Source organism: Sceloporus occidentalis, unplaced genomic scaffold (genome assembly GCF_023333645.1).
Source record: "Sceloporus occidentalis isolate IW3139 unplaced genomic scaffold, rSceOcc1.0.p SCAF_38, whole genome shotgun sequence".
In the NCBI taxonomy this organism is placed as follows: domain Eukaryota; kingdom Metazoa; phylum Chordata; class Lepidosauria; order Squamata; family Phrynosomatidae; genus Sceloporus; species Sceloporus occidentalis.
The window spans coordinates 9569849-9595398 of NW_028317018.1; the positions used below are offsets into that span (position 1 = coordinate 9569849).

At 42.8% G+C, this 25550-nt stretch overlaps 1 protein-coding gene across 1 annotated transcript; it reads right to left on the reverse strand.

Annotated features, from left to right (window-relative positions):
* Positions 1–3020: 3020 nt before the first annotated feature.
* LOC149297652 (peroxisomal reductase activating PPAR-gamma-like) lies at positions 3021–25550 on the reverse strand. The gene is made up of 6 exons (XM_089488540.1): positions 25400–25550; positions 16115–16230; positions 15177–15390; positions 13639–13731; positions 5616–5768; positions 3021–3226 (listed from the first exon to the last, which is right to left on the reverse strand). Exons 1-6 carry the CDS (start codon positions 25548–25550, stop codon positions 3021–3023), a joined length of 933 nt encoding a protein of 310 aa, XP_089344666.1.

Here is a 25550-nt window from a genome sequence, read left to right on the forward strand (position 1 = left end):
TAAGGGTTTGAGAGAGAATGCAAGCCTCATGATATGACTTAATATGTGGGACCCCCAATCCCCCACAAAGTCTGGGAGAGAACCTAGTGGAATTGGCAACACGGGATTTACCCTTCTGTTTTGTGAAGTCAATGAAGAAGGACTGTATAGAATGCAGTAAAGAGGGAGGGGGAGGGATAGGGACTGTACGTAGGACATATAGGAGTTTGGGTAGGGCAGTCATTTTCAGTGCATTAATGCGCCCCAGCCAAGACAATTAAAAGCCCTTCCATCGTGAGATGTCCATTTTGACTTGTCGCCACATAGAAATTAAGTTATAAGCATTGAAGGATCGTGTGTGTAGTCAGATGAATACCTAAGTATGTTAAGGAGGATTCCCTCCAATCAAAAGGATAGAGAATAGAGGGAGACCGCGATTGAGAAGTGGCAAAGGGCTTGAGTTTTTGAAATGTTAAGTTTGTGGTATGAAACTGACGCATACTTTTCAAATTGTAGCAGTAAGGCGGGAAGAGATATCAAGGGGGAGGTAATAGACGCTAAGACATCGTCTGCAAAAAGGCCCAGGGTACATGGGGAGTCGGGAGTCATTGGGAAGCCTGAGATGAGAGGGTCCTGTCGAATACGTTCCGCTAGTGGTTCAAGTGCGAGGGCGTATAGGAGAGGGGATAAGAGGCAGCCTTGCCGGGTGCCATTAGAGAGGTGCTATTTCAATGCATCTTGAGTAGTAATCTACCACAATCAGGTATCTCCTACTCCTCATCTCACATAGGTCAGCAGCAATCCTTTGCCAGGGGCCCCCAGGCAGCGGGGATGTTACTAGGGGCTCCTTCCTCTGAGTAGGCCGATTACCACGACAGAAAGCACACCTCAAGATCAGTTCTGCAATATCCACATTAATGCCAGGCCACCAAACTGATAGCGCAGCCCTTTCTCTACACTTTGTAATGCCCTGGTGGCCATGGTGTAGCACCTCCCGCCTTAAGCTTGTTGGGATGACAATCCTATCCTGGAAAAGAATAAGCCCATCCACCTCAGAAAGGTGAGCCCTCTCAGTATAGTACCTGCTTAGGGACACACAGGCGGATCGGCAGCTTGGCCAACCCTCCCGAATAAACCAGATAACATCCTGGAGATCAGCATCCTGCAAAGTTTCTTGTTTGATTTCCTCTAGTCTTGCTTCTGAGACTGGACGTGAGACATAACAGAGTCCACAAACATTTGGACCTCATTGTCGGAGTCAGAGGAGTCAGTCTTCCAAGGGAAGTCTTGACAGAGTGTCAGCTACCACCATCCTCTTCCCAGGAACATGTATGGCTTTGACACTGAACCTCAGAAGGCGCAGTGGCAGCGAAGTGGGGCCTTATCCAGATCAAATGAGTTAATCAGAGGCACCAGGGGCTTATGATCTGTTTCCAGGCTGAAACAATCTAGGCCCACTAGATATCGTTGAAATCGCTCGCAGGCCCACACACCCGCCAGACACTCTTTCTCAATTTGGGCATACCGCTTTTCAGTATCTGTTAGGGTACGTGAACAGAAGGCCACTGGACACAATTCCCCATCATGTTCCTGTAGCAGCGCGGCGCCAAGCCATTCTGATGTTCTAGTGTCCATTCAGGCTCCAGCTGCAACTTCTGCAACACATCAGCATCAGCTATACCAATAACAATTCGGTCACGGATGTGTTCCTCCTTAGCAGGACCAAATTCACAGTACTCTGCCGGTTCATCTAAACTGCGTACAAAGGACTCCACAGACTCTCCTGCTAGCTGACTGCGTTTATAGAAACAGGCCCTTTCATGGATTACATTTCTCAGTGGGACAAAATGGGCACTCAGTTTGTCCATGACAATATCAAAGTTATATTCTTCCCCTTCCTGGAAAATGAATGCATTATATATGGGCTCTACATCCTTCCCCATGGCATACAAGAGTGAGTTAACCTGTACCTCTCCACTCTCCTTATCCAATTTTGAAGCAATGCAAAACCGGGAGATCCTCTGACGCCATGCTGGCCATGCTGCAGGCTGGGAGAAATCAAAGGGTTCAGGAGGCTGAAACTTGGACATGCTGGCAAACTTGCAGACTGTAAATGCAGGGTAAACAGCACTTATGACACCATGTCATGAAATATACACTCCAGGAGATCTTTTAACTGCTTTATTCATGAAACAACACAAAACATAACACACAGGCAGTGTCTGTCATGGCTGCTGTCAGTTACCAATGTGACTCCTCTCCCACTCATTGTAACTTTATTAGCAGGCCTGCTCCCATGACAAAAACTATGTTGCCTTTTTATACATATTGTACCACTGCATTCCAGTCATGCACACATATTTATCTTATTTCCCAAACTAGTGTATAAGTTGACTAAGTGGTTGGAAATAAATAAAACAAAGAAAAAAAAGAAATGATCAAGTCCCGAACTGGAAATCCTGTGAACACGTTATCCATCATCACAACAAAGATAAAACATGTGACTAAGGTAAACAGACTATGATATAAAAAATTAAAAATAGAGAAATAATGATGGCAGGCAAGAACCATTTGGCCAATATATTTTTCCTGATGTAAAGACTTTGTTACGTTGAGTTTACAATAACACTGGAACAATCCGTAACAGAGGTGGCACAGGCAGCATGCTAAAAAGTTATGCTGTACCATATCTGTTCAGTAAATATTATTTATTTAAACTTATTTATTTATGTTAATTTATTTTTCTCAGATCTCTAGTTTTTTTCCAGTTGACATACAGTTTACAAATTTGTTAAATATTCTTGCCAACATTAATTTTTTGGTGTGGTATTTTATGAAATACAAACAGTGTATTACTACAATTAGCTTTTATTTATTTAAGTAGTGACAACAGATTTTGCTGCGCTGTACAATGGATACAACGTCTAGAACGTTGTTTGCCGAGTTTTTTATGGGTTTCTCATGACACAGTACATTATAGTAAGGTTATTTTTTTTTCAGCCTTCCACTTTCTTTGCAGAGCACAGATGTTTGCGCTAGGTTCACATTTCCTTCATTTTTCTTTCCTTCTTTGCTCTTGCTGCCATAATAGTAAAGAATATTTTAGGGGCAAGAGTCCTTAAGTACACAGCCAGTGTGGGTACCACTCCAGCTACCAGGACCTCCTTTTTTCTCTCTCCCACAGCTCTCAGAACAATTTGTGCCACATCTTCAGCTGATCTCCCGTTAGCTGTGTTCTTATCCATAACTAAACAGTGAGATAAAGATGTTTGTACCAGACATGTTGCAATTTCCAAAGTCTTAAGCTGTAACTATGGAAAAAAAATATATTGCGGTAGAGATTCATATTTAACACATTGACATCCCTATCGACATACTAATATGTCCATAAAAAGTGTGTAAAGATAATTTTTAGGGCATATTAGTATGTCAAGGATTTTTGCAGTGGCAGAGAGAGCACAATGTCAGCAGGACCCAGATTTGCTAGTACACCATTACCATTCCAACGTCTGATTACATGACTTCCAGCGGGTGTCAATGCTGACATCTGGAAGAAGCCCATAGTAGTATAGAACCTGGAGGGTCCGTTCTGACCCTGCTGGGATCTCTGGTCATTGGTCAGGAGTGTAGAAGAAATTCTAAATGCAAAAAACAGTTTTTTCTATTTTATATACACTTATGCTTTTATAAGATGGCCATGACAAAAAAAACCAGTTATATCTAATTTGAGTGGATACAGCAAACATGAAAAAGGGGAAATGCAGAATTGCTCCAGACATTAAGGTAGGAAAAAAACCTTGGTCCTGAAGGTTCTAAATATGGATGTTAACATAGAAACATAGAAAGCGACAGCAGATAAGAACCAGTAGGCCCATCCAGTCTGCCCAACCTCTGAGTACTTTCCTTTAGTACTTGCCCTTATCCTATATCTAGCTTGGCCTTGTGCCTATCCCATGCTTGCTTAAATGTCTTTACTGTATTAACATCTACCACCTCTGCTGGGTGACTATTCCATGCGTCCACTACCCTTTCCATAATTCTGATGTTACCATTAAACCTTTGCCCCTCTAGTTTATGGTTGTGTCCTCTTGTTGTAGTAGTATTTCTCCTTTTAAATAAACTATCTTCCTTTACCTTGTTGATTTCCTTTAAGTATTTAAATGTTTCTATCATATCCCCCCTGTCACGTCTTTTTTCCAGGCTATATAGGTTAAGATCCTTTAACCTGTCCTGGTAAGGTTTATCTTGTAATCCATAAACCATTTTAGTAGCCCTTCTCTGCACTTTCTCCAACATTTCTATATCCTTCTGGAGATACGGTCTCCAGTACTGTACACAATACTCCAAGTGAGGTCTCACCAGTGATCTGTACAACGGCATGAGCACTTCCCTCTTTCTATTGCTAATACCTCTTGCTATACAACCAAGCATTCTGCTAGCATTACCTGCCGCTCTACTGCATTGTCTGCCTACCTTTAAATCCTCAGAAATAATTACCCCTAGATCCCTTTCCTCACACGTTGAGGTTAGGACAGTATCAAATATTCTATACTCTGCCCCTGGGTTTTTATGCCCCAGGTGTATTACTTTGCATTTATCTACATTAAATGCCAATTGCCACAGCTCTGACCATTTTTCCAGTTTACCTAGATCATTTGCCATTTGGCTTCTTCCTCCGGGAACATCAACCCTGTTGCAAATTTTTGTGTCGTCAGCAAATAAACATACCTTTCCATCAAGACCATCTGCAATATCACTAATAAAAATATTAGAGAATGGGTCCAAGTACAGATCCCTGAGGTATCCCACTGGTAACAAGACCTTTTTCTGAATATACCCCATTGACTACAACCCTCTGTTGTCTGTCACTCAGCCACTCCTTAATCCGACAAAAAGTCGTAGTAGTAGCAGTTCTATCTATAGAGAAGTATTTACCATATAATATATACTGAGTCTTAAAATTTACTCTTATAGTTTTCTATAGAACTGTTATACAGTATTTTCTCACTCACACTCTATCTCTCTACTGTCCCCACCAACCCCTTCCCTGTCTTCTTTCCCGCAGCTTTGTTTCTTCACTTGCCTCTTATGTTCTTTCGTGATCTTTCTTCGTCCACTGGTATCAGCTTTGTTAACCATGTCTCCCAGAGCTCTTCCTCAAAAGAGCAGAGCCTCCATGCACACCATGTTTGGAAGAAGCGCTGCCCCCTTGGTGCATGCAGCGGCTCCTCCTTTTTTGGGATGCACTCCAAAAGGCCAGAATACTACAGACAGATTCGCTAAGTGAAGCGTTTCGGCACCTCTCTTTCTCCACGAATCCATCTGCAATATTATGGCTTCTCCAAGAGGCCTGGTTAACACAGCTGATACCAGAGATAAGTGTGAGGAAGGAAGAAGACAGAAGAACAAGAGGCAAATAAAGAAGCAGAGTATACGGTCTGCTGAAAAGGTAGGGAGACTTGAAAGAGAGCATGTATCAGGGATATTCTTACGTGCGTCAGGAAAAACAACCGCATTTCTGAGAGACTTGGGACATCTAAGACAGAACAGGAGACGTAAAAACACACCGCTCGCCAGACAATTCATGCTATTTTGAATGTTATTGCTTACTGAAACTGCTTTTAACGTTTACCCACCTCCATATTTGGATCCATCATCAGTGACTGCATTTACAGATAGATTGGTTTGGATGTATCCTGGGTTTATTACTGTAACATGGATATTATTTGCAGCCAATTCTGCTCTCAGACAGTCAAAAAATGCCTGTGTAGCATGTTTAGAGGCTGCATCTGGAAAAAAATGTTTTAGCCATTAAATTTAACACTAACAAATCAATGCGACAGGAAAAAACATGTTTTTTTCATATTGAAATTAACTGGCACTTGAGAATCTCGGGATCCAACATGCATGGGGCAGCAATACTATCTGTAGAGCTAGTTCATTTTACAGGTAAATACAGAAACGTATTTGGACAGACCTGTTAATTTTTGGTGTTTCAATCAGACCCATTAGCCACAAGTGTAAAAAAATCAAGCATCCAGCCATGCAGTCTGCATTTACCAACACTTGTGGAAAAAATGTGTTGCGGAAGACTGCGTCAAGTCACAGAGTGGGTTCACTGAGTGCTGAGGCGTATGGTGTGTAAAAGTCACCAACTCTCTGCTGATTCCATAGCTAAAGAGTTCTTAACTTCCACTGGCATTATCAGCACAAAAATGTGTGGAAGGAGCTTCATTGAATGGATTTCCATGGCCGACTAGCTGCATACAAGCCATCACCAAGTACAATGCCAGGAGTCAGACTGAGTGCTGTAAAGCACGCCGCCACTTGACTCTGGAGCAGTGGAAACGTATTCTGTGGAGTGACAAAATCACATTCCTCTGGCAGCCTGATGGGCGAGTGAGTTTAGAGGATGCCAGGAGAACATTACATGTCTCGCTGGATTATATAAAGTTTGGTGGAGGGTATAATGGTATGGGGCTGTCTCTGAGGGGTTGGGATAGGCCCCTTACTTCCAGTGAAGAGAAATCTTAATGCTTCAGCATACCAAGACATTTTAACCAATGCTATGCTTCCACTCATTGTGGGAACAGTTTGGGGAAGTCACTTTTCTATTCCACCATGACTGTGTCCCAAGTGCACAAATCGAGGTCCATAAAGACATGGTTGGATGAGTTTGGTGTGGAAGCTTTTTTTTTTTTTTTTTTTATTATCCCCATAATAGCTCCAGCACAGACCCCACTATTTCCAGACGATGAAGAGGGGAAGGTATGAATGCCTCCTCTACTTTTTACACTTCAATGACAATACCCAAAGCCTTCCCAAAGACGGCCCCAAACATGACCGGCTTTTTCAAATTCACCCCCTTATTACTCACTTCCAAACCAAATTTGCTGCATTTTATACTCCCCCAGCGAGAAATTTGTATTGATGAGTCCCTAAAGAAATGTAATGGCCGGTTAGGGTTCAAGCAATACATTCCCTCTAAACACTCCCGGTATGGGGTTACATTTTACAAATTGTGTGAAAGGAGCGGTGGCTGTAAAATACAGGGACAGGAAGCATGTGTGCATGTTAAGCACAATTCACAACGATGCCACTGTTCCTGTTGCTGTCTGGGGCAAAGCACAGGTCCATAGAAAGCCGACCTGCATCAAGGTCTACAATAGGCATATGGGGGAGTTGATTAGGCTGATCAACTATTGTAGCCATACCTCGTTACGAGAAAAACAAATACATGGTATAAGAAGGTAGCAATTATTTTAATGCAGAATAAAACTCACAATGCCTTCTTAATGTTTTTTTAAATAAACCCTGCTAAAAAGCCACATTTCTATCTTTTCAACTTAAGTTACTTAGGGAAATCTTGGCTCAAGATGAACAAGGCCCTTCAGTGACTCCAGGGAATACTGCAGTAATTCAGGTAGCACATTTTCTTTTCAAATTCCCTCCAACTTCAAAAATATCTAAAACACAAACAGTGCAGGGTGTGTTCTGCCAAAGGTCAAAGGAAGGACACAATATTTGACTTTCCCGATTGCTCCGGTAAGCCCAGTCTGTCCATTTTCAACTGTTTTAAGGAATATCATACAGTTGCCAGTTACAAGAAATAATTTTATTTTTTCTTTTGTCTATATACACTCTTTTCCCCAAGCATAGTTAGTTAACATGTTGGATAGGTTTTCACTTCTTGGCTAATGTTACAATTTCCTATTAAGGGTCAATTCAGTTACCATGTTCCAGTTTTGGCCTCATAGCTTCCCCAAAACATGCATGTGAAGTCTTGTGGGAATCAGGGGATGTTGGTGAACACATTTTGGTGTTTCTGTCCACTATAGCACATATGCTGTGCAAGAAATTCAATGCAACATTGAAATATATGCGTAAAAAACACAATAAAATAAATTTCCTGTGATCTTTCGCAGACATCAATGAAGAAATTGCTGCCTGAAAAGTGTGAACATTACCCTAGAAAAACACCTTGACTTGCCTACTGTTCAAAATCATATACTTTTATGGGGGTAATTTGAATTGGGGGGTTTCTAAAATGCCCAAAATGGGATATGGGCCCAGCAAACCAATTTCTGAAGATTCCAAGTTTGAAAACTGAAATGCACATATTTTGCCCTCATAGCTTCCTCAAAAAACGCATGAACCATGCATGTGAGGCCTTGTTGGAATAGGGGGATGTTGGTGAACACACAATTTGGTGGTTTTTTTTTCTGCAGTTGCACATATTTTATATAAAATCTAATCTGAAATCTAAAGCAACATATGCAAAAAACTCCCTCAAAATTTGGCAGCAATTGGTGATAAAACCCTGCTTGAATGTATCAAAATGACCCTAGTTGCACACCTTGACTTGACCTACCGTATTTGCTCGATTATAAGACGACCCCCCAAAATCTGAATATTAATTTATGAAAAAAAGCCTGAATATAAGATGACCCTATAGGAAAAAAAACCAGTAAATGTTAATTCATGTAAACTATGTGAACAATTTTTTTTTTTAATAAAAGCTATGATTGAGAAAAATATTTTGTTTTCATTTCCTTTTTTTTTTTTTCTTCAACCTGCCCCAGTTATGCACATCTGCCCCCAGGCTTGCCACTCTGCCCCAGAAATGCCCTATACCCCCTATATGCCACTGTGCCCCATGATATGCCTTTTAACCCTCTATATGCCACTGTGCCCCATGATATGCCTTTTGACCCCTATATGCCACTCTGGCATTTAGGGGGTTAAAAGGCATATTATGGGGCAGAGTGGCATATAGGGAGGAATAAGGCATATCATGAGGCAGAGTGGCGTATAGAGTGTTAAAAGGCATTTCTGGAGGCAGAGTGGCATTAAGGGGGTTAAAAGGCATTTCATAGAGCTCTCTGCCTACAGAAATCCCTCCCTCCTCCAAACTTACCGGTGTTTCCGAGTCCCCGGTGCGTAGTCCGGGCAGCGTGTAGAGCTCTACGCTATTGTTGGGGGGCCATAACACAGGAGGATCCAGGTCCCCTGCAACGCTGCGGGGGATCTGGATCTTAGTCAGACCTATTTGAGGTCTGATTATCCCCTTGATGACAATTGCCGGTCCGGGCACGTCACGGAAATTCAAGTCGATAACCGGCACGTCATTAAACGGGTGCAGAAAGCGATCTATTTTCGCTTTCTGCACCGAAACGGCGTTGCTGTAATGCCTCGACCTCGAGGCATTCAGCAACGCCATTATCGGCACAAAGGGGCCATCTCTGGCCCCTCCTTTGTATGGCGGCGGACACCCGTTTTAAAAGCGTTTAGACTAAACTTAAATGGTGTCGCTGGAATGCCTCGATCAGGAGGCATCCAGTGACACCAAAAACACTTACCTGGGGATGGACTGTGACCGCTCCGGAGAGCGGTCACAGCCGCAGCTGCCGGTGATCTTCGCCATCAGCAAGATGGCGGCGGCCCGGGAAAAAAAAATAATAAAGATGAAAAGGTTCACTAGACGGTCTCCTGACCCTCTAGAGAACTCTGGCTCCACTTGCAGGTTGAATATAGGTACTGCATTCAACCATGCAAGTCAATGGAGCTCAGCTTTCTAATCACAGTGTGATTAGAAAAAATAAAATAAAATTAATAATAATTAGAAAAAAAATTGTAAAAAAACAGTAAAATGTAAAAATAATTTCCCACTGATGTCACTATCAGGGGAACCTTCAAGTTGAAAAAAAATGTTAAAAAAATAAAAGGCAAAAAAAAAAAAATTTATATTTTTGTGAGCAAGTCCTAAAATTAGCATATTAGCTTAAAACAATTCTCGCATGGAAAGAGTTAAAATACTGGCATATTAAATGCCCATGGGGTGTCTACTTTTAAAAATGTAGGATTTGATGGGGTAAATTGAATTGGCCGGGTTCAACAAGGTCCCAATTAACACGGGGGGAAGGATGGCCACACATCTAATTTCCAATTAGAAAAATGCACACGTACCAAATGTGGCCTTTTAGTTCCCCCCAAAAATGACAAACCCATGCATGTGGGGTATCACTGTACTCAGGAGATGTTGCTGAACACATATTGTCGTGTGACAGCGGCATATACCAGGAGCTGTAAATTCATACATAAAGTAGGTGTGTGTGGGAAAAATACACACACAAAAATACTACTGCAAACACATATTGGGGTGTTTTGTGATAGTGACATATACGAGAACTTTTTAATTCATACCTGAAGTAAAATGTGTGTGACAAAACAAATGCAAAAAAATGACTACCACAAAGTTTGACAAAGACTGGTGGTAGATATGGTGCATGGAAAGAGTTAAAATACTAGCATTTGAAATACCCTGGGGTGTCTAGTTTTCAAAAATATATAGCTTTATTGGGCACAATGAAATGGCCCGGCTCAAAGATGTACCAAATAGGGCATGGGCAGTGGATCCCCAAATGCCAAAGTTCAACATTGAAAAATGTGCATGCCCATGCCCCAAATGTGGCCCTTTTGCCCCTAAACAGCCAGGCAAAATCATTCATGTGAGGTATCGCTGTACTCAGGAGATGTTGCTAAACACACATTGGGGTGTTTTATGATAGTGACATATACCAGAACCTGTTTATTCATACCTAAAGTAAAATGTGTGTGAAAAAACAAATGCAAAAAAATTACTACCATAAAGTTTGACAAAGGCTGATGGTAGAATAAGTGCTTGGAAAGGGTTAAAATACCAGCATTTGGAATACCCTGGGCTGTCTAGTTTTCAAAAATATATGATTTGATGGGGTAAATTGCATTGGCCGGCTTCAAAGATACCCGAAATGGTACATGGAGGGAAGAATTACCAGATTTGGAAAAAATGGCTTTGAAATAGCAAAACGCTACCTGTACTTATTGCTCCAGAACGTGCAGAAAAAAGCAAAAAAACATAAAAACATTGGGTATTTCTAAACTCAGGACAAATAGTAGAATCTATTTAGCAGGTTTTTTTATTACCTTTATAGATGAGTAAAAGATTTTTCAACTAAAAGTTTCACCATATTTTATACTTTTTTTTAATAGTATATATTATAGTATATATATATAACAATGTCATCTAAAGAAAGCCCTTCTTGTCCTGAAAAAAACAATATCTAATGTGTGTGGGTTCAGTAAACGGGAAAGAAGAAAATTACAGCTAAACACGAGCAGCGCAGAAATGTTAAAACGGCCATTGTCACGAAGGGTACAAAAAGTAAAATCAGCCTGTCACGAAGGGGTTAAAAGACAACCCTGATTATAAGACGAGGGGTATTTTTCAGAGCATTTGGGGGGGCATTTTTGGGGGGTAATTAGTATCTTTGACCACTATTACAGTTATTAGCCTACCATGCCAAATTTGAAAAAACGTGATGCACGCCTTGCAATATTTGCCCTAAACCGGTCAAAATAGTTGAAAATCCTGACCATAGAGAGTGGTTTCCAAATGAGGACAAGTTAATTAATATATTTAAAATTAGGGCTGCAACTAACGATTATTTTCATAATCGATTAGTTGGCCGATTATTTTTTCGATTAATCGGATAAAAAAAATGAATGTAAATTTTTCATTTATTTAAAATAATGTAATAAACAAATTATATTAAATACAAACAGCATAATAAAAAAATTTTGATAAAATGCATTTCTTGCCTTTATTTCGCAACCAGCCCCCCCCCCAATTTATGCACGTTTGAGCCCAGGCTTGCCACGCTGCCTCCCAGACATGCCACGCTGCCCCCACATATGCCACTCCACGCTGCCCCCCACATATGCCACTCCACTCTGCCTCCCACATATGCCACTCCACGCTGCGTCCCACATATGCCACTCCACGCTGCGTCCCACATATGCCACTCCACTCTGCCTCCCACATATGCCGCTCCACGCTGCCTCCCACATATGCCGCTCCACGCTGCCTCCCACATATGCCGCTCCACGCTGCCTCCCACATATGCCGCTCCACGCTGCCTCCCACATATGCCGCTCCACGCTGCCTCCCACATATGCCGCTCCACGCTGCCTCCCACATATGCCACTCCACGCTGCCTCCCACATATGTCACCCCACTCTACCTCCACATATGCCACTGTGCCTGATACACCTTATACCCCGATACACCACTCCATCCTCCCCAGACATGCCACACTGCCTCCCAGACATGCCACACTGCCCTCCCCACATATGCCACTCCACTCTACCCCCAGATAAGCCACTCCACTCTACCCCCAGATATGCCACTGTGGCCCCAGATCTGCCTTATACACCCTGATACACCACTCTGTCCTCCCCAGACATGCCACACTGCCCTCCCCACATATGCCTTATATACCCTATATGCCTTATACCCCCAGATATGTCACTCCGTCCTCCCCAGATATGCCTTATACCCCCCCAGATATCTCATAGTCCCCTCATAGAGTCACAGACCATACTTTTATAAATAAGTACTGGGTTAATCTTCACTGCCCCCAGGATTTAGATTCCCCTTAGTTTGCCCCCCTATATCTCTAACTGCACCTTAAGTTAACTTTAATAAATCAATAAAATTAACCCTCAGTCCTCATCATTAAATTAACCCTAAACACCCCATTAACCATAACTGCCCCTAAATTAACCCTAAAGACCCCATCAACCACAACATCCCCTAAATTAACCCTAAAGACCCCATGAACCACAACAGCCCCTAAATTAACCCTAAACATACCATTAACCAAAACTGCCTCAAATTAACCCCAAACACCCCATTAACCATAAGTGTCCCTAAATTAACCCTAAACACCCCATTAACCATAACTGCCCCTAAATGAACCCTAAACACCCCATTAACCATAATAGCCCCTAAATTAACCCCCACCTCCCCTAACTTTCAGTAGCCCAAATATTAATTTTATACTTACAGTTAGATGAGTGTCACAGCCATGTGGTTCTGGCCTTCTGGGAGAAGGAAGGGGGCGGGGCCAGTTGTCACAGTGATTACAGGGAGGGGCTGGTAAGTAGGAGCTGCTGCTGTGAGTCACTGAAACGGATTATATAATGAGGGGTATTTTTCAGCTCTGAAAAAACCCTCATTTAATGATCGATAAAAATCGATTCAACTAATCGATAATGAAATTCGTTGGCAACGATTTTCATTATCGATTTTGTCGATTAGTTGTTGCAGCCCTATTTAAAATATTTTTCCCCATTGGTTCAACGTGCTTAAATATGTATACAAAACTGTTAAAAAATGAGTTTTTTCCCCTCACTTTTTCAAGTTATTTCAAACGAAACAATGCACTACCCAGCTTTACTTTCAAATGAAAGTCCAACAATATATGATTTGTGTGGGTACACTAATTGAGAAAAAGGAGGAAATACAGTTGAAGAAAGACATAGCAAACACTCTGGACTTTTAGCGCTAACATGGTAAAAAATAAAAATAAAAGCCCTGGTCCTGAAGTGGTTAAATTCCTTACAATGTAGTTAAATTTTGTTTGGTTTTATTAATGAAACAACAAATAGTTGTAACTGCTCCTTTAAGTCTGCAAAACTGAATGCAGACTCTATGGTTAAAATGGACCCAGGCACCATTTCTGCTTTATTTTTCATACTGTTTTTTACAAATACATTTAAAGTGTTCACAACTTCCTTTATTTTGTTATATGACACTTGACTGCTTTATATACTTACACGCCGATCTGAAAGGAATGCTTATTCTTCCTTGCACGCTGCTGATCACAACAATGTGTCCCCGTCCGTTCTTGGTCATAGATGGTAGAAGAGCTTGAAAGAAAGAAAAAAGAAAAACCTCACTGGTGCACTGGATATCATTGAAAGAGGTTGCATGATTTTATGCACATATGTACAGACATGTGGATGTAGCCAAAGAACATAGGGGTTTATTCACTACGTAACAGGAGTTCAGAAGAACTCCTTACTGCCGCTCCTTTAACCCCTTAATGACAAAGCCCGTACATGTACGGGCTCAAAATGCATTGTTTTCAATGGGTTTAGGGACCGCCCATTGTCCTTAAGGGGTTAATGGGATGCTCACTTACATTAAGAGACTAAAACTCTGAGATATATCTGAAAAATTTATGTGAGGGGTTCTTTCACCAGACTGGACTGTACTGCAATGAAAATCTCATCTCAAAACTAACAAGTGCATTAGTAAGGGCCCTCCCTAGCGATTTCAGAGTTAAAGAATTCTGGGACACTGTAATTGGTGTAGAGAAAGCCATCTAAATAAAAAATTCACTGCGTCCAAGTAGAAATGAAATTTCTTTAATGAAAACAGGGGCTGCAATGTTAGTTACTAATATAGGGGCAGTGTAGTTGTCATAATTGTAAAGTAATACAATGATAGGAACAAACTTAGTTCCCAATGCCAACAAAAAAACACAACATTAGAACCAACAATTATACCAGAAGGTGGTTTGATTTATCTGCGTTCATGTACCTAAACAACTGAATAAAAAATGTCAGTAAATCTTAATGGCATAATTATTCTGTCCCAATTTTAACTTGTTTTATATATCATATTTACTAATATTTAGAAAACAAGTGAAAGTCAAAAACAGATGTCTAAAAAGGTGTTAATGTGCATTTTCAGAGCAAAAAATGCATGCTCCAATTTTGGCCCAGGCATCACTATACTTTGAGAATGTTGAACACAAATTGGTGTTTGAAACACTTTTTAACATTATTTGGAAGAGACTGATATGGAAATTTGTAAAAGTGAGTATATGGAACACCCTGGGTTGTCTACCTCACACAAACATCTGAGATCTGATAGCTATTAAAGTTACGTGCACCTTTTATTATTTTCCTTATAACTTCTAAAATGAGTGCAAATCTTAGGTATGTGAGGTGTATCCAAACTTTGTACAGGTATTTGACTATATATTGGCTTTTTATTTGTCGTTTGCACTAGCCGTTTAAAGCTATAAGACAATGTGTTTTTTTATTGTTTATATTTTCATACTAACTATTGGACTATATTAAAGAATATAGTTTCAAAATAAAAAAAACACTACTTGCACTGAAAAAAACACAATATATAATTTGTGTGTGGACACTAAATAACCAACTATGGTTGAACAATAATGCTGTTGTCCACTAGTGTAAAAAGGACTCTCTCCTTAAGGGGTTAGAAAGGAATTAACACATACAAAAAATACAGAACCCTAAATTCAGATTTTTTTTCTCCCATTAAGAATGTTGCTCACCTTTAGTTAAAGTCACTGGTCCAAAGTAATTGGTGTCCATAATCATTCGGTCAACGCTTACTTTAGTATTCATGATAGTGCCACGGTAACTTATGCCGGCATTGTTAATAAGAATGTCTACTTTTCCCACAAGGCGAAATATTTCCTTTGCAGCACTTGAAACAGCTTCCACATCAGACAGGTCAAATATCAGTTTGTGTGGCTTGTGAGTCTGCTGGACAGATAAATTCAATGCCACAGAGTATACATGTGGAACTATCACACACACAGCCCTACAAACAATTTATGTTTATCAAATAGCCTCCAGGGCTGTTACCACAATGTGAAATACTCCTGCTGAAATACAAAGGGGTTATCATATTTCTACTTCTGAAGCACTATTTCTACTTCTGAAATCCTGAAGGTAATAATAAGGCAATAATATGCAAAGAGTTAGTGACAGCTTGTGTGCAAAACTTGCGTTAGCCATGCTCTTTATGGATTGTGGGGCTCAAGCTCGAGCGCAATCATCCTAAACACCTCCTCTCGTTATGGTAAAATGGGAGAAACACATGGCAATCCTTTTAATATGAGGTTAAGGTGGATGCTCCCATGCTACAGTATACCCAAGAAAAGTTCCTTAATTTTAAAATACCATTAAATAGGATAAATTTGTGTAATGATCAGAATATAGAAAAATGTCAGATTTGCTTTAACATCTTAAACAAACCAATATAGGCACAGAGCGCCAGACTCCATAAACTTTGATTAACTTGCTTGCCCAAGAAGTAGCTCTCCATGATCATAACATTGAATTCCAGTAAAAAGATAAATGATCCTTTTTAGGTACTTTTAGGCCAATTACATTGTATAGATTATGTCATCAACAGACCACAAACTTAGATAATGTTCATGCAAAACAAGCAAGTTTCACTTGGCTGTATATAAAAGTAACATACCTGATTGGATCCTTTTCGAATCCGACTTAACTCCTTCACCAGATCTTCCAATCTTTCTTCATTGCGACCACACAACACTAACCGAGAACCAGCTGCATAGAATACCTTAGCACATTCTAGAAAGGAATGATTGAGATGCATTCCTCACAAATAACTATCTAATTTAATAACGGTACATGGACCTTCCATTACATCAACAGCAGTCAAGATGGTATATGATTAGTACGTGGAGATCTTTAGTTAAGTTTCTTTTTTAATCACACAATTTTGTTTATTGTAATGGAAACTGAAAACACACATTTTGTGTGATATCCTAAAAGGAATGACAAGAAAGAATGGAAACACCCATACATTATAATAGGAAGAAAAAAAATTGAACATTAATAGATTATAAAAAGAAAGGCTTAATATACAGACAAAACCCTAAAATATATTAAAATTTTTTGGCTCAGGCTATGAGTGATAGGGTTTTAGGTATAATGTAGGGAATGAGAAGGGAGGTTGACATAGTGTGAATGCCCACAGATCAAATAACGATATGTAACAGTAAAACTCAATGGCAGTCCAATCCCTGATGGGTAACAGATAAATCTTTGGCACAGGTGGTCCCAAAGTACAATTGCAGATTCACTTAAATAGCCGTGTTCTTCAGAATGACAGTATAATGTAAATGCCTGTTAATAATGATGGGAAGGTAAATTAAGTTGCAGAGAAATCCTTAGATGTATCATATACTGTCTATTTATAATTTCTGTTAGATTTCCCCTATCATATTTATACATCGCTAGAAAACAAGGGGAAAAGAAACAAGTATTTTGTCCTATTTTGGTAATAGTCTGAAGTCCAAAACGGAAGATGGACAAGCTCTTGAAAACTTGATAAAGCCAGACGAAAAAAATCATATTCAACGAAATTTGTGGGTCTTTGTCTTCCTACGGACGAAATTTCTCTAACATTTTCGGTAATCACATTTGTCCTCTGGTTGCCATAGAAGCAAGAAATAAAACACAGACGTTCAATAGGTAATTTGAGATCAATGGATGGAAGAAAGAGGGTAAAAATTAGCTTAGAGTTATAAGGTTAAAATAGTAATGAACTGGTTAAATGATCTTAACCCCTTCAATCCCCTATAGATGTACCGGGACATCTAAAAAACACCTATTAAGAAACAGGAAGTTCTACTTACCGAGAGCTTCTTTTCCCTGTCAATCCCTGGTGACACTAGGATAGACTCATCCTCCGTACCTGATAGGGCAGGACTCAAAAACTTTAAAAGGGCCCTCCCCTCCTACTAACACCAGTGAATACCAAAGACCACACAGGCAAAGCAATCTGATGCAACAAAATTTATTGAAAAGAAGGGAGGGAACAAAAACGTGTCACCAGGGATTGACAGGGAAAAGAAGCTCTCGGTAAGTAGAACTTCCTGTTTCCCTGCCATCCCAGGTGACACTAGGATAGATTTACCAAAGAAGAAGGGAGGGCAAACTAAGGAGACAAAACAGCCTCAAGGACCTTCCGACCGAAAAGAGAGTCCTCCTGAGCCATCTGTTCGAGACGGTAATGCTGCACAAAAGCGTGGAGAGTCCGCCAAGTAGCTGCCTTGCAGATCTGGTCGGGCGAAAGACAACATCTTTCAGCCCAGGAAGTGGAGACTGCCCTAGTAGAGTGGGCACGGATCCCCACAGGAGCAGGTTGGCCGGCTGCAGAATATGCCAAGGTGATGGTTGCAACAATCCACTTAGCGATGGAAGATTTGGAGATACTGATGCCCCTGCTGGGCCCTGAAGAGGCCACGAATAAACGAGAGGACCTACGCAGGGGTAGAGTCCGTTCCAAATAGATGGTGAGGCATCTCTTCAGATCCAGAGTGTGAAGAACTTCTTCTTCATCCGAGCCAGGAGCAGGAAAAAAGGTAGGTAACACGATCTCCTGGTTCTTGTGGAAAGCCGACTGAACCTTGGGTGCGAACTCTGGCGGCAGAGAGAGAACCACTTTATCCGGGAAAAAACGGAGAAACGGTTCCTTCATAGACAAAGCCTGGAGTTCACAAATCCGACGAGCGGAAGTAATCGCTACTAAGAAGGCTGTCTTCAGTGATAATAGATACAGAGAAACCGACTGAAGAGGCTCAAAAGGAGGTAATGTGAGTCTTCGAAGGACGAGATTCAGGTCCCACGGAACCATCCTGGTGACCGAACGAGGACGTATCCTGACGATGGCCTTGGCAAAACGTCTGATCACAGGCAGAGATATAAGCTCGAACCCGAGGAGAGCACTGATGGCAGAAATCTGCACCCGGATAGTAGAAGGCTGAAGTCCACAGTCGAATCCTTCCTGGAGGAAATCCAGAATAGAGGCAGAGGAACAGGAAGTTGGCAAAATCCCCTTGGAACAACACCAACTGTGAAATCTCTGCAGAAGAGTCTCAGCCACATGACAAGAAAAACCTTGAGCTTTCAGCAGTCCGCGCTCAATCTCCAGGCCGTCAGGTGGAACACGGCAGGGTTTGGGTGTAGGAATGGACCCTGATGTAGAAGGTCTTTCCAAGCTGGGAGCTTCAGAGGGGGGGAGAGACCTAGAGCGATCAAGTCGGAATACCAGACCCGCTTCGGCCAGTCTGGTGCTATCAGGATCACGGAGGCGTGGTCCTTCTTGATCTTCTGTAGGACCCTGGAGATTAGGGCAAACGGAGGGAAAACGTATGCGAGACGGAAATTCCATTCTTGTGAGAAGGCATCTATTGCCAAGGGATGATCCTGAGGCCTGAGGGAAAAGAAGACCGGAATCTGAGCATTGTCTCTGGATGCCATCAGGTCGATCTCGGGTAAGCCCCACCGTTGGACGAGTAGATTGAAGGCCATCGGATGCAGAGCCCAGTCGCCGCTTAGCACAGGAGTTCTGCTCAGGAAATCTGCTTGAGAATTCAAAGTTCCTCTGAGGTGAATGGCAGACAGAGTCATGTGATGGGACTCTGCCCAAAAGGAAATCCTGAGCGATATATGAAGAAGCCGAGGACTTCTTGTGCCCCCTTGTCTGTTGATATAGGCTACCACTGCTTGATTGTCGGAACGAAGCAAAATGTCCTTGCCGGCGAGCAGATGCTCCCAGTGATGCAGAGCTTTTTCTACTGCAAGCAACTCCAGACAGTTCGAGGGAAGAAGTTTCGTAGCCGGAGACCAGAGACCCTGCACAAACAGGTCCTGATACGTAGCTCCCCATCCCTTGACGCTGGCGTCGGTGGTGAGAAGTACCTTGGAGACAAGAGACCATCTTCTCCCTGCGGCAAGGACGTTCCGTTGGAGCCACCAGGAGAGGGAAGCTCTGACCTGCGGAGGAAGACAGACACGCCTGTCCAGAGCCAATGGGTTGTCTTCCAGATGGTTGAGGACAAATCCCTGAAGAATTCTCATGTGGGCCAGAGCCCAGGGTACTGCATAAGTTGCGGAGACCATCTTGCCCAGCAGGGACATACATAACCGCAAGGAGCTGCGGTGCGCAGAGCGAATCCTGCGTACTAGGAATCGAATCCCCTCTATTCTGGCAGTCGGAAGGAAAGCTTTCCCGGAGCAGGAATCCAGACGAAGACCCAGGAACACTAGATGTTGAGAGGGAACGGTGCAGGATTTGTCCCAGTTCAGAATCCAGCCGAGATCCTGTAATGTGTTGACCACCGTGGAAAGATGAACCCGAAGAATCTGCGCTGACCGGGCATGGATAAGCCAATCGTCCAGATAAGGAATGACTGAGATTCCCTGGACACGGAGATGGGCCGCCACGACTGCCAGAAGTTTTGTGAAAACTCTTGGTGCCGCCGACAATCCGAATGGAAGGGCTTGAAACTGGAAATGCTGGACAGTTGAACCCCGAGGAATTGCCACTCTCAGGAAACGTTGATGGGACGGATGGATGGGAACATGGAAATATGCATCCTTTAGGTCTAATGAAGCCATGAAGTCGTTGAGGCATAAGGTGTCGAGGGTGGATCTTACGGTTTCCATCCTGAACCTGATGAACTGGAGGTGACTGGAGGTGACAAGTCTATGATTAGGCGAAGACCACCTGGTCTCTTGGGGACCAGAAAAACCGGAGAATAAACCCCTTGGCCCAGTTCTGGCCAAGGGTCTGACAACTGCTGAATGGTGGATAACAGGACTGACCGCCTTGCCTGGTCTGGAGGAAGGTGGGAGATCAAAAAACGGTCTGAAGGTCTGGTCCGGAATTGAAGTTGATATCCGTGCGATACAATGGCTCTCACCCAGGGATCTCGGGTGAGTGAGAACCAATTGTCGGTGAAAAAACGGAGCCTTCCTCCCACCGGAATGGAGGAGGTGTCATGCAGTGTTCTTGGGGTCTTGAAACGCTTTGGTGAAGGCGATCCTGTCAAATCTCCCCCTTCCGCGAGGGAATCTGCCTCGAAAGTTTTGTTCTCTAGACGAGGGGATGAACCTAGAACTATGGCCTCTAGATTGTCCCGGGAAAAAAGGCCGAAAGGACTGGCGTCTTTTTGAAGGAGGCTTTCGTTGAGGCATCCAATGCTTGTCCCCTGTGGTCTTCTCCAAAAGGGACTCCAGCTCTTCCCCAAATAAAGTCTTGCCCTTAAAAGGAATATTAAGAAGCTTGTTCTTAGAGGCATTATCCGCTGCCCAGGCCTTAACCCACAAGGCCCTTCTGGCTGCCACCGAAAGCGCCGAAGCTCTGGCCGTCATCCTGATGTTTTCAATTGAGGCATCACAGAGAAAATCCACGGCCAATCTCACGGCAGCAACATTCTTGAGGATAGTCTCCCTGGAGGTTTTGGCAGCAATATCCTCCTCGATCTGGGAGAGCCAAATCTTGACAGCTCTGGAAACTGAGGCAGAAGCAATTCCAGGTTTAAAGGTGGCAGCTGAAGCCTCGAAAGATTTCTTAACTGCAGCTTCGGCTTTCCTTTCCATATGGTCAGAAAAAAACCTTCATAACAGCAGTATCCACCAGCGGGGTAGCACAAAAATCAGCAAAGTTCTCATCAAAGGGAAACATGCGTTTAACCCGTCTGGACAGGTTAACCCTCCTTTCCGGGTGGTTCCATTCCTGCTTGATAATGTCAGAAAGTGCAGGATGAACAGGAAACGAGGCAGACTGTTTGGAGAAGCTGGCACCAAAGAAAGTCATTTTTCTGGGTGGAGGCCTCCTCCAAATGCATAGCTGATCTCACAGCAGAAATTAAAGTCTCAATTTCCTCCACCGGGAATAAAAAAGAACTTTCCTCCCGGATCTCTCCTTCCTCCGAGGAACCTTCCTCTACCTCAGGATAATCAAACTCAGAGTCTGAGAACAAGGGCTGACGCCCCAGAAGAGCAGGGTCTTGTACCGCGGGAAGGTGATGATAGGCAGGAACAGGAACAGGAACCGACTGACGGAAGGCAGAGAAGGTAGACTGCATCTCCTCTTTAAGCCAGACCAAAAATTCCCTACCCCCAGAGGGTTCAGAATCCGCTACAGACCTCAGGCAAGCGGAGCAGAGTTTCTTCCTTGAATCCTGCAAAGCCTTGTGACACCCAGAGCATTGGGCATGTTTAGACTTCATAACAGCTTTCTTAGGCTTGTCCTCAACAGAGGGCGGCTCAGAATTATCAGGGGCCGACATGATGAAAGATGCAACAGCACCTGAGCAAAAGAAAACAGCAGGAACAGACACAACATCCAAATCACTTACTTTCTAATATATATATACAGTGAAGGGAGCTGAAATTAGGCTGGAATCTGCAACAGCAGAGAGTTTGGCGCCAAAATTTTAAATTACAACCAAAACGAGGCTTGGAACGCAAAACCGGAAGTGCAGAAGCCCAAAACCGGAAGACATCAGACGCCATATTGGCCGAAGTCAGTAAGCCGCAACAGCGGCATCTGTAGGCCGAACAGCCAGACCGGCAGGCGTCCCCGGCTATAGGAGGTGCCGGCAACCCGCCGGATCACCGTAAACACGGCCGGAGGGGTTGCCGCGCTAACCGCCAGGACGGCGGCCACGATCACCGCCGGTGCAGCCGAACACCGCCGGGACGCCGCCGGGACGCCGGAGCCGAGATCACCGCCAGGACGACGGTGCTGCCGCGATCACCGCAGGGACGACGGTGCTGCCGCGATCACCGCAGGGACGACGGTGCTGCCGAAGCCGCGAACACCGCCGCGACCGGGACAAGCGTGGGCGACGCAGCACCAGCCATCAGGCTGACGTGCAAGGTATCCCCCAGGAATGGGGGCTTAGCCCGGGGAAACGGCTCAACCTAGAGCCTAGAAAATAATAAAAGGAAGACGAGTCCCCTACCTGGTAGGGCAGGAAAAAACACTGGTGTTAGTAGGAGGGGAGGGCCCTTTTAAAGTTTTTGAGTCCTGCCCTATCAGGTACGGAGGAGGAGTCTATCCTAGTGTCACCTGGGATGGCAGGGAAAACCCTATGGACGTCCCGGTCCTGGGAGATCAGGCTGTGTATAGAGGGAGGCAGAGTGGTGTATGGGGGGTATATTGAATTTCAGAGTGGCATGTCTGGGGAGGCAGAGTGGTGAATCAGGGAGTATAATGAATTTCAGGGTGGTGTAGGGAATTTATTGGGTGCGGAGTGGCATATCAGGGCGCACAGTGTCATATAGGGCGGTATAAGGTATAAATGGGGGGTAAGTGGCATATTGTTATAAGGCATATCAGGGGGCTCAGTTGCATATCACTGGGGGCAGTGGCAAGCTGGGGGTCAGATGTGCATAACTGGGGGGCAGTTTGGCAAATAAAAGAAAATATAAACAAGAGGCTTTTTTCTCATAGTTTTTATTAAATATGAAAAAATAGTTAACATATGAATTAATATTTACTAATAACTAAGTATTAAAACCTAGTTGGAGAAACACTGTGTTTGGGTTCTTGTAGCTTTTATTATGTCAGTAAAATAAGAAGGTGAATAGAGAAATGCCATTATGATAGAGATGAAAGTAAAATTTACAAGTTTTTTATTCTGCTGGGTTTTTTTTGTCTTTTTAACACCCAGTTTGTTCATTACATTATTTAAAATAAAATAAAAATTAGGATTTTTTTTATCCGATTAATCGAAAAAATAAATCAGCTAATCAATTATTAAAATAATCGTTAGTTGCAGCCCTACTTTCGTCCAATGTTGCATTTGTGGATGCGTTATTAGGATGAATCGCAGAAACTGTAAAATTCAGCACGAAAAAGCATTAGTACAAAATGAATGCGCAAGTCTAGTTGTAATGAACTTCCATGCTGGACTGGAAAAAAGAAGATTTTTTTTTCCCCAAACAGGAGGCCTGGCATCAGGACTTGGAGGGGGCTGGTTGATCCCTTCTTGCTTTATTTCTAAGGAAGCGGCATAAGGCTAGTCCCTGTAGTATCTGACACATTCCTTGGTCTTTGAAAAGGACAAAGGAGGTAGACTTGAATTTGGGGGGGGGGGATTCTTACACTAAGGTGCCCAGTATTCATTTCCCAAAACCCGTTCCAGTAGGTCTTCGCTGAAAAGGCATACTGCATAGCTTATTCTTGGAAGCGCCGTCAGCCACCCAAGACTTCATGAAGAGGGTCCTGGCTGTCATACAAATAGACTTAATAGCGGAGTCACACAATATGAGTTTGCGCGACAGCCGACATGTCAACCAGTGACGGACCAATATCCTCATTGCCCAGTCTTAGGGCATGATCCTTATCAGACTGTTGCAGCCATAGTTTTACCGAACAGGCTACTGCTGCCACAATACTAGGGCAGAACCCAGCCTCAGCTAACTCTAAAGCCTTCTTGACAGCCCCCTCTGCCTTCCTAAGCACAGGATCCTGGAAATGAGCCGTATCTTCCAGAGGAATAGTAGATTTGTTTTGTGGTCATCGCTGCAGCGCGTTTCTACATGTAAAAAAAAAAAAAAAAAAACATTTCTGAATTTCCCTTCTTCCTCAGAAGAGAATGATTCAAGAGACAGACTGTTATTTCCCGCCTAGAAATTAAAGAAGCACAGCACCACTGGAATAGACTGAAGAGTCTGGGTCCCAAAAAGCTCAATGGGGCTCACACCATTTCAGGGAATTCACTGAATCTGGAACAGGAGGCAAAGACATAATCATTCAGGGGCTTCTTGCATTAAGAGCATGCTAGTAGGTAGGAGCAAGTTTTTATCAGTTTCCTGTCCTATCTGAAGAAGGGGCTACACCTCTTAAGTGCTGCAGGGGATCATTTTACCTCAAGGTCTTCTAAAACATGTATCATAAATTAAAGCATTGCAATTTTTACTTAAGACTTCTATCACAGGTTAAGTGTGATTATAGCAAAAAAAAAATAAATAATATACATATACACATATATATGAACCCAGAGTGTCTCGATGATATTAAGGTCAGGAGACTGCGATGGCCACTTCAGAACTGTCACTTCACAGGAGCGTCAACTTGGCCTTATGCTTAGGGTCATCTTGGCGCTGGAAAATCTAAGAGAATCTCATGCACAGCTTTCGTGCGGAAGAAAGCAAATTGTCTGTTAGTATTTTCTGATAACATGCTGCATTAAGCTTGCCATCAATTTTCACAAGATTCCCTGTCCCTTTAGAGCCCCCCCCCCCCAAACATCAGTGAACTCCCACCATGCTACACAGTGGGGATGGTATTTTTTTTTTGCTATAGGCCTGGCTGACCCTTCTCCAAACGCAAGCACTTATGGTTGTGACCATAAAGCTCTATTTTGGTCTCGTTAATCCAAATTACAGTGTTCCAGAAGCTGTGAGGGGTGTCAAGGTGCTGTCTGCCTTTTGTAACAGGTTTTTTTTGTGGCATTGGCGCAGTAAAGGCTTCTTTCTGGCTCGACCAAGAGATCCTCAAATTTTCCACTTCTGTGATTGAACAGTACTGACTGGCATTTTCAAGGTTTTGTATATGTTTTTATATCCTTTTCCATCTTTATGCAGTTCCATTACCTTGTACGCATGTCCTTTGACAGGTCTTTCCTGCTTCCTATAGCTCGGTATCTAACCTGTTCAGTGCATCGATATGAGAGCTAACAAACTCATTGACTATTTATACACAGACACTAATTGAAATTGAAAAAGCCACAGATGTGAAAATTAACCTTTACTTGCCATTTTAACTTGTGTTATGGCTGATCGGTGTGAGATTTAGACAAATCCCTAAGACGTTTCTTCATCGTTTATGGACGATTTCTTCTTTTCATTCCTTAGTATGTTCCCATCTTATTACTGAGTAAATGCTCATAAAAGTAAGAAACGGTGTAAAACATTATTGTTCCATGAAACCTACCTTTGCCGAGGCCAGATGTGGCCCCAGTAATCACCACAACCGCATCCTGAATGTAAGCATTACTGCGCAGCCTCTGTAGCACTCTATACAGACCATAGACTCCAGCACTGCCCAGAAGAAGGGGAATGATGACCCATGATGTCAAATCCAT

What these genes read in the sequence shown, in the direction of transcription:
- LOC149297652 (XM_089488540.1), bottom strand. Translation starts at nt 25,550, where the DNA reads ATGGATTTGACATCATGGGTCATCATTCCCCTTCTTCTGGGCAGTGCT. An exon ending in ACCAGTGACTTTAACTAAAG is followed by an intron (nt 13,732 to 15,176) that starts GTGAGCAACATT and finishes CTTTCTTTCAAG; the next exon opens with CTCTTCTACCATCTATGACC. An exon ending in TGATGGATCCAAATATGGAG is followed by an intron (nt 3,227 to 5,615) that starts GTGGGTAAACGT and finishes CTCACTGTTTAG; the next exon opens with TTATGGATAAGAACACAGCT.